General features: G+C 35.3%; 1 protein-coding gene across 1 annotated transcript in view; it reads left to right on the top strand.

Moving 5' to 3' along the window:
* GRIP1 (glutamate receptor interacting protein 1) overlaps positions 1 to 14626 on the top strand; it is a 309316-nt gene that overhangs the window by 183412 nt on the left and 111278 nt on the right. The window contains exons 13-14 of the mRNA XM_051962442.1: positions 11903 to 12089; positions 12733 to 12878. Of these exons, the coding sequence (XP_051818402.1) occupies positions 11903 to 12089; positions 12733 to 12878 (333 nt within the window). The remainder of the gene's footprint in view (positions 1 to 11902; positions 12090 to 12732; positions 12879 to 14626) is intronic.

The following is a 14626-nucleotide window of genomic DNA, read 5'->3' on the forward strand; positions in this document are numbered from 1 at the left end:
TAGGTGGTGCAGTGGATAGAGCACCAGCCTTCAAGTTAGGAGGACCTGAGTTCAAATGTGGTGTCAGACACTTAACACTTCCCAGCTGCGTAACCCTGGGCAAATCACTTAATATCAATTGTCTCAGCAAAATATATATAGATATGATAATTCTTAAAGGCTTTGTCTTTTTATTATTATTTTATTTTCCAAAATATATGCAAAGATAGTTTTCAACATTCACTTCTGCAAAACCTTATGTTCCAAATTTTTCTCTCTCTCTACCTTACTTCTCCCCAATGTAGCAGACAATCTGATATAGGTTGAACATGTGTAGTTCTTCTAAACATATTTCCCTATTCGTCATAATGTACAAGAAAAAAAAGGCAAACAGCAACAAAAAGGGGAAAATACTAACTTTGATCCACAGTCAGAAAAGGATATGTCTTAATATATCTCAAAAGTACATATGTTTGCATATCTTTTAATCATATAATAAATTTACAAGACAATGTGGATAGTGGATAAAGATATGGTCTCAGAACCAAGAAAAGCTGAATACAAGACATGTCTCTTGTACCCAAAAACCAACTGAAAGAAGATGGGATCCTTATTGTTGCCACTGTAATCAGATCACGGCCAGCTTGGAATTCTACCCACTGTAAATGGATATGACTTGTATAGCTGTCAGTCTGTGTTGGCAAAGGAAGTTCCTCACAAGAATCTCCCTTTATCAATAAAGTAATGAGTCTAGTTAATGAAATTATGAACTAAATACATAATGATAATAAAATGTTGTTACTGTATATTTACTTTTGTATAGAAATATCTGAAAAATTAATCCAAAATTCTGGCAATAAAAGGATGGCATAGGATGCCATGAACCTTTTATTGCCATAGGTTTGAAATGATATCCCTGACAAGTTTTCTCAGGAACAACTAACTAATAATAAAAAGTTTATTGTGACTTGCCAGCTTTATTTCTTCCTATTTATTTTGGTTTTGACATTTTTTTTCATTCTTTATGGATGGAGGATAACAGCAGTAACAACAAATAAAATAAAAGTCTATCTGTATACTGGTGAAAAATTGATACTATCGCCTGTAAAATGCAAATTTCTCACATGTGGCTGAAATACAAAGCAGTAGCCCAACCTAAGGAGTATAAAACACTCTCACTCAATATTTTGAAATTCTTTATTTTTGTCAGCAGAAAAAAAGAGACCAAAAAAAAAAAAAAGACTAAAACAAATTTTATGTTAATAAAAATGGAAAGTCACATGGGTTAATACAGTTTAGAATTGAAAGAGAAATCAAATATCTCTGGTCCAGCTCCATTATTTTAAAGATAAAGAACCTGAAGATTAAAAAGCTGAGGTGATTTATACCACCTATACAGGGTTTTTGATAGTTGAACCATGACTTCTGTCGGTTTTCTGACTCCAAATCCAGCATTCTTTCCATTGGAACATCTTGACAGGGCTTAGCACTCTACCCTTTAACTAACTTAGTTTCCTTCAAAGTTCAGATGAAGTGCTTCACTTCCCACATGATGCCTTTCCACATCTCTTCAGCTCCTAGTTGATGCTCACCCCCCCCCAAAGTGCCTTGTATTCATTTTGTATGTATTATATATATGCTCTATGTGTACATTTTGTTTCTTTGATAAAATATAAGTTCCTTGAGGGCAGGCACTATTTTTTTAAGTTTATAACTCCATCACCTGGCACATAGCAGGTGCTTAATAAATACTGCTCAGTTTATTAGAATAATAATTCTTCTAAATTACATACTGGTACTATATATGTACTATAACAGCAGAAAATATTAGCCATGGCGCCAGGTCTTAGAAGATTATAGTTGGTCACTTTCAAAAACTTTCTGCCCATGCTCCCTAATCTCTCCAGAACATCCTCACTCTTTCTAAGCAGTTTATTAACTTTGTGTAATAAGGATTTGAGAACTAAAACCCACAACCCACCAATCTCAGTCTCAGGAGTGAAAAGAAATGTTTATTCAAAGCAATAGCAATATTGAGAAATGTTGGATCTAGTCAGCATTCCCTGGCTTTTGTTCTGAGTTGCTGGAACAAAGTCAGTCTCACAGCATGGTAGCCACAGTGGAAATATGAAGTAGCCCATCTATTGCTATTCTCTGGAGAGCAAACTCAATACTTCAACTCCATTGAAGAAGAATCAGAAAATAGGAAGTGGAGCTAGTCTATGAAACTGCCACAACCAACTTCTGATAAGAGAATATGATAAGAAGTGGGGATTGAGCTTTTCTTCTCCAATGATAAATTTTTTACAGTGGCTTTGCAAATACTTTTTTTTGGTTTATTTTTGCAAGAGATAGATAGAACAGTGATAACTTAACAACAGAGCAAAGCAGAGTGGTCCATTCCTAATTTTTTTTTTCTGTTTTCTCTGAAAAGGGGAATGATTTTTACCCCAGAACTAATGAATAAAAATAACTAACAAGCAGTTGATGTACAAGATATGTAAGGTAAAAGAGAGTAAGAGTGTACCTAGATATCCTTGATAAGTTAAAGTCACCTGGACCAAATATAACGACATCCTTTAGTTTGGAAAGAACTGACAGATATGATTGCTGAGAAACTGTCAGTGATATGTGAAAGATCATGAAAAATGGGAGAGGTACTGTGTGAGAATGGAGAAAAACAAATGTCATCTCAGTTTTCAAAAAGAGAAAAGAACCAGAATCTGTACATTGTAAGCCAATAAGCTTGATTATAGTTCCTGGAAAATTCTAAAATGAGTCGGTAGAGATGGTTGTCAGACATCTAGAAACAGAATTAGTGATTACAAAGAGCCAACAAGGAGGCTTCAACAAAAGCAGACTATGCCAAACTAACCTCATTTCCTTTTCAGACAGGATTACCAAAATGAGAATTGAGGGGAATGCGCTGTGGATGTAATTTACCCAGATTTTAGCAAAGCTTTTGATAAAATAGCTCATGCTAGTTTTGTGGAAGAGATAGATTTGGATTAGTAGATAAAACAATCATTTCAATTCAGAAGTGACAATGACTGAGCTCAAAAAATAGTTTTTAGGGGAACTGAGTGGCTTAGAGCTCTGGGCCTGGATTCAGGAAGTCCTGACTTCAAATCCATCCTCAGACACTTATTAGATATATGACCTTAAACAAGTCACTTAATCCCTTTCCTCAACCGTAAAATTTGAATAATAATCGGGCCTACTTCCCAAAGTTTTTGTGAGGGATGAGATGATAATTACAAAGCACTTAACCATAGTTCTTGGCACATAATAGGTTCTATATAAAAATTGACTATTATTAGTAGTTCTATTATTAATTGGCTTAATGTTAAGATAGCAAGAGATTTCCAAAGGAATACCCCAGGAGAGATATCAAACATGTTCCTTACATTGCTGCTTGCCAGTACTTCCCAGAGCCTCCCTAACCAGATTAAATATTAATTGGGAAATATTTAACAAAATAAATAAAAATACAATAAAACATAGATAATATTCATGGGTGATTTTCTTATTCAATATGTGGCCCAGAGGTATTCTTATATATAGTTTCTATTTGGCTTTGACAGCAGTGGCTCCAGGGGTTCTGTACTGGGCAACAGTGTTATCAGTGACTTGGATAAAAACCTATCTGGTTTGCTTCTCAAATTTAATGTTCATCCGTCATTTTTAAAGAGGACCAATGACATCACAGGTGATGTCTTGACTTGCACATGAGTTGGAGCTGGCTGATGCAGAGTTGCACAAAATCATCAGTTTCAGTCTCTCTTCCTAAGTCACTGAATTCCAGTAGCAAGACAAAAATCAAGTTAAGGATGCGTGAGATGAATTTAACATCTTCAATGTTTGACCAGAGTAATCACTCCATAGATTCTGCTTCAATGGCCTTTGGAACAAATTGTTCTCATCCAACCATTCTGCCAGGGGAAGTCTTCTTCCCCTGCTTGGGATAGACATTCCCCTATCTCACCTACAGGTTTAAGTCCTGTTAGTTACCCTCCACCTGGTTGAGCCCATCTGCAGAAATGGTTTACCAGTGTATGGCTGCTTGCAGCTTCTTGGAATGACAGCAAAGTTGGGATGGATAGTTAAAGCCGGGAATGCCCTAAAGATCTAGAAAGATTTTGAGAGACTAGAGCATTGGACCAAAACTAATATGATGATATTAAGGATAAATTTAGAGGAAAATGATGTTAATTAAGAAAGTTGTGGATAAATATTGATAAATGGGATAATTTTTCCTTTTTGGTATTTTTTAATTAAAGCTTTTTATTTTCAAAATATAGGCATGGATAATTTTTCAACATTAACCCTTGCCAAATCTTGTGTTCCAATTCCCCCCACCTTTCCCCATTCCCTCTCATAGATGGCAAATAATCCAATATATGTTAAACATGGTAGAAATATATGTTAAATAAAGGAATAAATTTAAAATCTTGCACTTGAGTACAAAAAATTCAGCTTCACAGATATAAGGTGGGGTGAGGCATGAATATAGAGAAGTTCTGAAAAAGAGCTTGGAATTTTACTCACAAGTTCAGTGTGTCCGTACCAGGATGTGGCAAATGAAAGGCTAAAGTAATTCTAAGTTTCGTTAATTGAGGCACAGCTTCCAAGAATGTGAAGGTTATAATCATCTGTACTCTGTGTGTTATTGTGAGACATCGTCTTCAGATGTTTTCACTTTGGGGCACCATGATTTAACAAAGGCATTAATAAACTGGAGCCAGGACAGTGAAGGGCCTTGAGTCCATGATATATAAGGATAGTGAAAGGGAGTTAGTCCTTGAAAAGAGAGGACTCAGGGGGCCCAAGATAACTGTCTTCGAGTATTTGAAGGGCTGTCGTGTAGAGAAAAGATTAGACTTGTTCTGTCTGGCCCCAAGTGGCAAAAACAGGAGCAATATTTGAAAATGCAAAAACATCAATTTAGGCTTAATATCAAGAAAATTTTCCTAACCATTAAAGCTGTCCAAAAGTGGAATGAGCTGCCTCAAGAGGTAGTGAATTCTTTCTCTTTGGAGGTCTTCAAGTAGAGTCTGGGTGACAACCTGTCAGTAATATTAAACTGAGGATTCCTAGTCCTAGCTGGACTATATGGCCACTAAGGTCCCTTCCAGCCTCTCAAATGCTGTAGTTCCTTTGGTATGTGCCATGGAAATGCCTTCCCTTGGTTGGAGCCCTGCCTACCTGTGCTCACAAAGCAGAAAAAGAAGTCACCATCATTCCTATCTCTCTTCTTGTGATCAGAGAGATGAAGGACATGTGATCAGGGGCCTCCTTCCATTGGTTAATTATGATAGTTTCCATACGTGAATTCAGATGCATAACATCTGAATCTAACAAATAACCTTGTCTCTAAATAATAAGATCCCAAAATATATAAATCAAGTCAAGCTGAGAAATGACTTTTGAATGTTTTGAATTATCTTCTATGGTTTTTAAAACTTCACAGTTTTCTGTGTAATGGCCTTCAGGATTTTCCAAAATTAATCTTTTAAAAGTTGATTTTGGAGGAACAAAGAACTGTTCTCTTCCTGGCTTTTCTCAACTCTCTCATAAAGTTCATGCATTCTGATTCCAGAATTTTAACTTTAGAGAAGAAAGAGATCTTACACTGGTGATCAAGCCAATGCCCTCATTTCTTTTTTTAAAAAAATTTTATTTTCCCCCAGTTATACTTGAAACAATTTTTTATATTTCTTTTTTTAAACTTTTGAGTTCTCGATTTTCTCCTTTATCCCCTGTCCCAACCCCCATTAAGAAAGCACATGTAAAATTATGCAGAACATTTCCATAAAAGTCATGTTATGAAAGAAAACATAGCTCTCCCCCCTTAAAAAACCTTCAATAAAAATAAAGTGAAAGACACTGAGAGAAAGACAGAGGCAGGGAGGAAGGGAGGAGGGGAAGGAGAGCAAGAGAATGTTTCGGATCTGTATTCAGACATAATCAGTTCTTTCTATGGGTTTGGATGCATTTTTTCATCATAAGTCCTTCAGAGTAGTCATGGAGCATTGTATTGCTAAGAATAGCAAAGTCATTCACAGCTGATCATCCCAAAACAGTGCTACTACTTTGTATGTAAAACATTTTCCTTTCCTTGAGTTCATGGAGGACTTTCTAAGTTTTTCTAAGAGTATCCTGCTTATCATTTTCCAAAGAACAATAATATTCCATCATAATCACATACCACAATTTATTCAGCCATTCCCCAATTGAAGTAATACCCTCATTTCCCAAATAAGGAAATTTAGACTGAAATAGGGCAGCTAGGTGACACAATGGATACAGTGTCAAATATGGAGTCATGGAAAACCTGAGTTCCAATCTAACCTCAGATACTTACTAGCTGTGCGACCCTGTAAAATTACTTTACCCTGCTTGTCTCAATTTCCTCATCTGTAAAATGGAGTAGAGATCAAAATGGCAAATTACTCTGGTATTTTTCCCAAAAAACCCAACATGAAGAGTCAGATATGACTGAAATCACCCAACAACAACAACAAAGACTAAAAGAAGTTTTAAGTCATGTGCCCAGAGAAACACAGCTATTAAATCTGTGAATCAGTCTTCAAACTAAGGTCCTCCTGATTCCAAGCGCAGTATTCTATCTACTGAACTATTTAATTGCCTTGTTAAATTCAATTTAAGAAATATTTGATTGAAATATACTTTCAGAAAAATATAATTCTAGAGAAGTTGGAGATAAGAAAAGATATAGAATTGTGATAAAACCTGACCTCTGTCCTCATAGAACTTACAGTCTTTATGACACACAAAGAAAAAATATAATATGAAATAAAACTTAAGTGCCTTTCAGGAGGCAAAAATTCAATTCAATTTTAACAAACATTTACTTACCTGCAATGCAAGGCTCCATCTTAACTGATAAGAATATAAAGATAAAAATAGAATGGCCTCTATCTTCAAAAAATGGATATGTGTTTCTGGAACGGGATAGAGGGTAGTGAATGTGACATGGACACAAATAAATTAAATACAAAATGATTTGAGAAGTTGGATACCTGGGATGACCAGAGAAGATTTCACTAAAGAAGTGGTACTTAAGCAGAATCTTGACAAAATATAAAGAATCAGAGAGTTGCAAAGAAAGCATATTCCAGGCATTAGGGGGACATAATAAATATGTGGATGGTAGCTGAATAATTGAGTCCAAGAAAAACATTTATTATGTACAAAGACACATAATAGTTATAGGAAATATTTATGTTCTACAAAATACTACATTAACTCATTTGATTCTAACAACCACCCTGAAAGGTAGATAATACAATTCTTCTTATCTCCATTTTACAGGTCAGGAAACTGAGAGTAAGACACATTAAGCGAACTTGCCCATGGCTATATACTAGAATCAGTAACAAGTTTCAAATTCATGTCTCTCCAGGCTCCTCATTTAGCTCTGCAGTAATATTGTAGTAAATAGACTGCTGAGTGTAAAGTCAGAAAGAACTACTTTTTAATCCCTCTAGCTTTGTTGGTCAGTCAGTCAAACATTTATTACGTGCTTACCATATGCCAGACACTGTGCTAAATGTTAAGGATTCAGAGAAATAGTCTTAGGTTTTAAGGAGCTCTCAATTGAATGGGGGAATTTTAGCAAGTTGCTTAACTTCTCTGCTTCTCTTTTACCATCTGATAAAATGAGAATTAGTCTAATCTTGAAATCTTATCTCATCAAGTTGTGAGGTTAAAATGAGATAGCATATATAAAGTGCTTTGCAAACTTGAAAATGCTATGTAGACATGTTATTATTGCTATTCTTTTCTCTTATACTACACTACCTAGACATGGATATTAATGGTTAGATCCAGTAGAAATGAGTGAAGAATATATGGAAACATATTTGGAATACAAACAATTTAGCAGAAAATTTCCAGAGTAAGTATTTTCCATTCTAATTAGTAAATATGTGTTTCAAAGTGAAGCCAGAACTCAATTGTTTTCAATCAAATGGTGACTGAAGGAGTCTTTAGTATCTAGAGGGAATCAGTCAGATTCCTGAACCATAGGTTTGTAATGTACATGTCATCTTTATTCCCTTGCACAAGTTAGCTACTAGGTTATCACTGATGAAATTCAATAAATGGATACACATTTTGTTTGCTACTTTGCATAGGTCCATTCTTTCTTTTGCCTCATTATGGAGAAATCCTCAATTCATCTTTGCATTCCTGTCTCTTCCTAATTCTTTGTGCATTTGACAGGAAATAACAAAAAATAGTAGTTTCAGGAATTCAATGAATTTCATTGGATTGCATCAGTTTTCAGAAAACTTATTTTGCAAATTTCAATAAATCTCAAGAAATTTTTGAAGATGATTGTAGCATCCTAGAACCGAAATGTCCTCGAATATTTTTGCAACATGTGATTTTTCAATGCCATGAACTTAATATATTAACACTTCCTGAAGAATATCAGAAAATTTTGCATGCCCATATTCAGACTGAAGACCTTGGCAGCCAGTTAGGAACTTCCATAGTTCAAGAGAAAATCAATGAGGACTGAACTAGGTTGGTGGTAGAGGGAGGTAAACCAGAGATAAAGAAAGATGGATATCTTAACGGTAGAATTGCCTGCATTTGACCACAAATTGAATAGGAGAAGGTCTAGAGAAAGGGAAGAATTATGTATGACCCTGCTTTTGATTCTGGATAAATGCTATCTTTGATAGAAATAATAATAAAAATTCTAACAATAGCATTCATATAGAGCTTTAAAGTTTTATGAAATGCCTTATATTTATTTTCTCATTTGGTTCTCATAACAATTCTGTGCAGTAAGGGCGACTGTATTTTATAGATTAGAAGATTGAGGCTCACAAAGGTTAAAGGGATCACATAGGTAGAAAGTATCTGAGACAAGATTAGATTACAAGAAGAAGAAGTAGTTTTTGTAGAAAGGTAATTCTGCTTTAGATCTGTAAAGTTTGAAATGTTAGCAAAACTTTATGGGCAGAAAAGTTGGGGCTGGTGATATAGATTTAGGGTGTTAAGAAAGTGAAAATTTTCTATAAAAGTGATCAGAAGAATGTTAGGGAATTAATGGGAAGCAAGTAAAAGGATTTAAAAGAAGCAATAAGAGTCCAACTGAAGTTAAATATAATTAATAGTAGTAGGCCCATTTGGCAGAGTTTTGTGTCTTACCTTCTTTCCTCTCTACCTCCCCCATGCTTAACAGCTCAAAAGTAAAGAAAATAGGAATTAATCAGGTTTGGACAGTGGGGAGGAGGATACAAGCATCCCTCAAAGATATTGCAGTTTGCAGAGTACTGCAATAAAATGAGTCACATGAATTTTTTGGTGTCCCAGTGCCTATAAAAGTTATGTTTACATTATACTGTTGTCTCTTAAATGTGCAATAGCATTATGTCTAAAAAAAAAGCCACTATACATATCTTAATTAAAAATACTTTATTGATAAAAAATGTTAACCATCATCTGAGACTTCAGTGAGTTATACTAAAGGCTGGGGTGGCAATTTCTTTTAAAAAGGCAATAATGAAGTTTGCCACATCTCTCAACTCTTCCTTTCATTTGAATGTTTAGAGGCCATTGTAGGTTTATTAATTGATCTAATTTCAATTTTGTTGTATCTCAGGGAATAGAGAAGTCCAAGGAAAAGGAGAGAAATGGGGAACAGCCAGTTGCTGAAATAGAGAACACACAACATATATTGATTAAGTTCATCATTTTATATGGGTACAGTTCATGGTCCCAAAACAATTAGAATATTAACACCAAAGATCATTGATCACAGATAAATTAATAATGAAATTACAAGAATTATCAAGATGTGACAAAGACACAATGTGAACACATGCTGTTGGAAAAAGTGATGTTGATAGACTTCTTTGACAGGGTTGCTACAAACCTTCAGTTTGTTTTAAAAAAAAAAACTGAAATATCTGCAAAGCAGATAAAAAGTATGTATGTATAATAAAAAATTAAGGAAGAAAATATGCTAGGGTATTCTATTCCACTTTATTCAGATTTATGATTAAAATTGTTAACCATGGGATCATGGCACTATTGTCTTGATTTATATCTTGCCACTAGACCCCAATGGCCCTGGAGAGAAAAGGAGGCAGGTGACCTTGCCCAGTCCTCCCTCCCTTAAATCCAACTCGCGTGTTATGGCATCACCTCCCTGATGTCATGATCCTCTTCCAGAACAAAAAACAAACAACAACAATGATGTTGTAGATAATGTTGGACTTGGAGTTAATTTAAAAAACCTGAGTTCAAACCTAACCTCAGATACTAACTATAAGACTGTGGATAAATCACATAACTTCTCTCTTCCTCAATATTCTCATCTCTAAATGGAAAGATAATAATAACATCTACTTCATGGAATGGTTGTGAGGATCAAATGAGCTAATATGTAAAGCACTTGGCAAACTTTAAATTTCTACATAAATGCTAACAACTATTCTTTTTACTATTATTGTCATTATTAACATTATTGTTGTTGTTGTTCTTAGATCCAAGTTGGGTAGGAAGGCCAGCATTGAGAAACTAGAGGTCAAAATGGTAGAGAATAGGTTCAGTAGGAAAAAGAAAATGGGAGATTTAGAACATAAAGAAAATTGTGATCAAAAATGGAAATTTCAGAGCATGAGGTTTTGAAACTGGAACAATGTGATATCCTACATATAGAAGAACAAACTGCATTGGAATAAAGGTTACAGTCAATGGAGATGAGTATATTTAGTGACTATCAAGAGGTTCATATATATGAAAGTATAATTCACTGAAAACAATGGCAGGTGAGAGGATAGAAAATAAATCTATAAGCCAAGTACTGAATCAGTAAGAAAAGAGAGTACTCTACATGTCTATAGATGATAGCTAAAAAACAGGAAGGAAAGAAGCTACTATAAACAGATGTCAAAGAAATTTGTTGACTCATATTGGCAATGGTCTAAAAATTATAGTGAGAACCCAAGACATGCTAAATAGCTTCATCGATAAGTTAGAAGAAATGAAAGAAGAGAAGGAACTACTTTCACTAGAGACAAGACAGCCAAGTGTCATCTAATGGAAGGAGATGGAACAATTGCTTAAGGAAGATGCAGAGTTTGCTTATAAGGACAACAGAGTTATAGGGTTGAGGTAAGGCTGGATGGGGTAAAGTTGAATTAGCTAAGAATGAAAATACATGAGGAGATAGCTACAAAAAGTTCTCTTACTTAGGACACAAATGTTGATTCCAGGAAGTTAAGGAAGTAGGTTGGAGAGATATTTGAAATAATGGGAGGAGAAGAATGCTACAGAGTATAATTTTGGTATAACAACAGCATATATAATCATAATGTTACTTTTTTAAATGGTGTAAGGCTATGGATTAAGGCAATTGTTTCTCCAGATACTGGGCTTTGGGTCACTGGGTTGTTGTTTTTTTTTTTTCCTTCCCTAAGGATGAAAATAAAATTATTCATCTATGGAAACTCAGTAAAGCATGAACATAGAATTTTACAGATGAAAGAAACTTCAAAAATAATCTAGTCCCGCTCTCATTTTACAAATGAGATGAAGAGATTTGGTCAAGGTTAAACAATGAATTTAGTAGCAGACCTAAGACTAAAATGCCTCCCAGCTCTTACTGTTCTTTCCACTATGTGATGCTCCTACAAAGAGAAAGTAAGAATATCCTTCCTCCCCCCAGTTAGGAGCTCTCCACCTGAAATGATATCAGCTTTTGTTTGTCTTGGCAATTGGCAAAGTATGAAGGAACCTTTCTGAATTTTTTCTGGTGGCCCCAGAATTTAAACTTGTATCAATAGGCATTGAAGGAGGGGGATGTTTCCTGAAATACACCTGTATTTCTTTGACCTGTCTGTACTCAGGATCCCTTCCTCTTATGTGCTTTCCTTTCCAGTGTCTTTGGCCTCCAGCACCGTTGGGTTGGCTGGGCAGGTAGTCCACACTGAAACTACAGAGGTAGTGCTGACAGCCGATCCTGTTGTGGGATTTGGGATACAGCTCCAAGGCAGCGTATTTGCCACTGAGACTTTGTCTTCTCCACCACTGATTTCCTATATTGAAGCTGACAGCCCAGCAGAAAGGTGAGACACTTAGAGATGAGGGCACCTCTTTCTCTGTTTTCCTGAAGAAATTTGGTGTTGGATGCCACTGGATGACTATTAATTTATGGAATACTGCCGCTTGCAGGAAATGTAGACTGTAATGAACTCTCTGTTCTGACAATAAAATTTGATGTTCTTGATCGAGTCTGAGGAGAATAACAAGCATCGGTGCCTTTATCTCACAGTTTTTCCCATCAGGGAACTGGAGGTTATATTAATTAAAGGGAGAAAATCCATAAGAAAATCTCTGAAGTTTAAACTTTAATAATTTTTATGCCATGGGGAAAGCACATTCATCACTGAACTGTATTAGTTCAGATCCAATCATAGCAGATACTACCAAGCTGAATTATTCATCACTTCTTTGGGACACTTCAGTACTCTCATCTCCTTTCTTGCATTTTTTTTCTGGCCACCGCCTGGATTTGTGCAAGGGACCATTAGCTTTAGTATGTGCTATAACCTAATATTATATGATATAGATTGCAGTAGACAAAAAGAACTGAATTACAATCATGATTCATTAGAGTTCTAATTCAATTGGTTTGGGGCTCTTAAACTTGGTCACTATGCATTCTCTTCTCCTTTGTGTCAGACCTCTAACATACAGTTGTAAAATTAGGTGTGGAGTACTGCAGATTGGAGACAGAGTGATGGCAATCAATGGAATTCCCACTGAAGATAGCACGTTTGAGGAAGCCAGTCAACTTCTCCGAGATTCCTCTATCACCAGCAAGGTCACTTTGGAAATAGAGTTTGATGTTGCAGGTATGATTGCATAATTTTTCCCAATATATAGGTTCTGTTAAGACCACACTGAATGGGAATTATAGTGGTTATTTAGTATGAGGAGAACTCCTTATGTGGGGAATATTTTTTATTTCTTTGAGTTTGGGGTATCATTCTGAATTAGGTGTTTCTTTAGTCATGTATTAAGAAGTCACCATAAGAATATCTGGAAATAAATAATGACAAGATAAAAAGCCAAGAGTAGATATATATCTAAAGTAAGAATATTAGGTAACATTTATTCTTCCCAACTCTATCTTAAGCGGACTATTATATATATCTTCCATGGAGAGGGAAATAGTCTCATTACTCGCTAATCATTTCCCTCAGAAGTGCTTGTGATAATATCATGGTAAGGAGCTTGAAGAATTCAAAATGCTTTCTTGAGTGGATGGTGATTGTTCTTTGTCCTTCATTCTTGAAGAATAGGACATAAGGGAGATGATGTCATGACATGAAAATTAAGTGGATTTAAGTGAGAAAGGGCTGTTCAAGGTCATCTGCCTCACTTTCCCCTCCAGAATCATCTGTGTCCAGTAGCCAGATAAAGATCAAGATGATTGGTGATTCAGAAGACTCTGGGTACAGTGGAAGACCTTGGCATTTTTTTTAAACAATAGCTTTTTATTTTCAAAATACATACAAAGATAATTTGCAACATTCACCTTAGCAAAACCTTGTGTTTTTCTTCCTCCTTTTCCCCTACTCCCCTCCCCTACACAGCAAGTAATCCAATATATGTTAAACATGTACACACTTCTATATATTTCCACAATTATCATGCTACATAAGAGAAACTAGATCAAACAGGGGAAAAAATGAGAAAAACAAACAAGCAAACAACAACAAAAAAAGGTGAAAATACTATGTTGTGATGCACATTCAATTCCCACAGTCCTCTCTCTGGATGCAGATGGCTCTCTCCATCACAAGTTCATTGGAATTAGCCTGAATCACTTCATTGTTGAAAAGAGCCAAGTCCTGGCTAAATTTTTGATGTAATGATGGCAAATCTTGCCTTAGTATTTCCTAAATATATGTTTAAGACCCCCAAATCTAGCAATGGTCTCTTTTACCCAGTCAAATATATGTGTGTTTGTGTATGTCAGTGTGTGTATACATATATACATACATAGATGTGTGCATATATACACATATGCAATTATACATATATACATATTTATTTATTTATACATATATGTATGTGTGTGTGAAAAAGACCTTTGGGGTTTCTGACCAAAACAGAAAAAATTGTTATTTACTTTCACTCTGAGCCAACCCTTGTTCTTCCACTTCCAGAGTGAAGAATGAGATGTAGAGGGTACTAGTTATTATACAAATACCTTACACATCATCCTGTGCCTTTATATATAGCTAACATATTACCTGAGACAATTCTTTTAGACTAAAAATTGATGAACAGATGTCAGTTAATATTGATGGAGGGAGTGTCCACCCTTTCTTTCAGTTACAGACCTGTTTATATGAAGTATTGTTATTTTGGTCCTCTTTGAGAGCTAAGGACAAGAATTAACCCACAAATCTGTCTGCCTCAGAGAATTACTATAATAAAGCATTTAGCAAAATGCAAAGCACTATGAAAATGCAAGTTGTTATAACCAAAAAGCCCAGATATCACACTTCACAAAAGGTCAGAAGGATACAGTTCATGGAACGTGAATAAACTCCTTAGGTCTCTTAACTACTTTGGTTCATTCATACACTGG

This window comes from Antechinus flavipes, chromosome 5 (assembly GCF_016432865.1).
Source record: "Antechinus flavipes isolate AdamAnt ecotype Samford, QLD, Australia chromosome 5, AdamAnt_v2, whole genome shotgun sequence".
Lineage (NCBI taxonomy): Eukaryota > Metazoa > Chordata > Mammalia > Dasyuromorphia > Dasyuridae > Antechinus > Antechinus flavipes.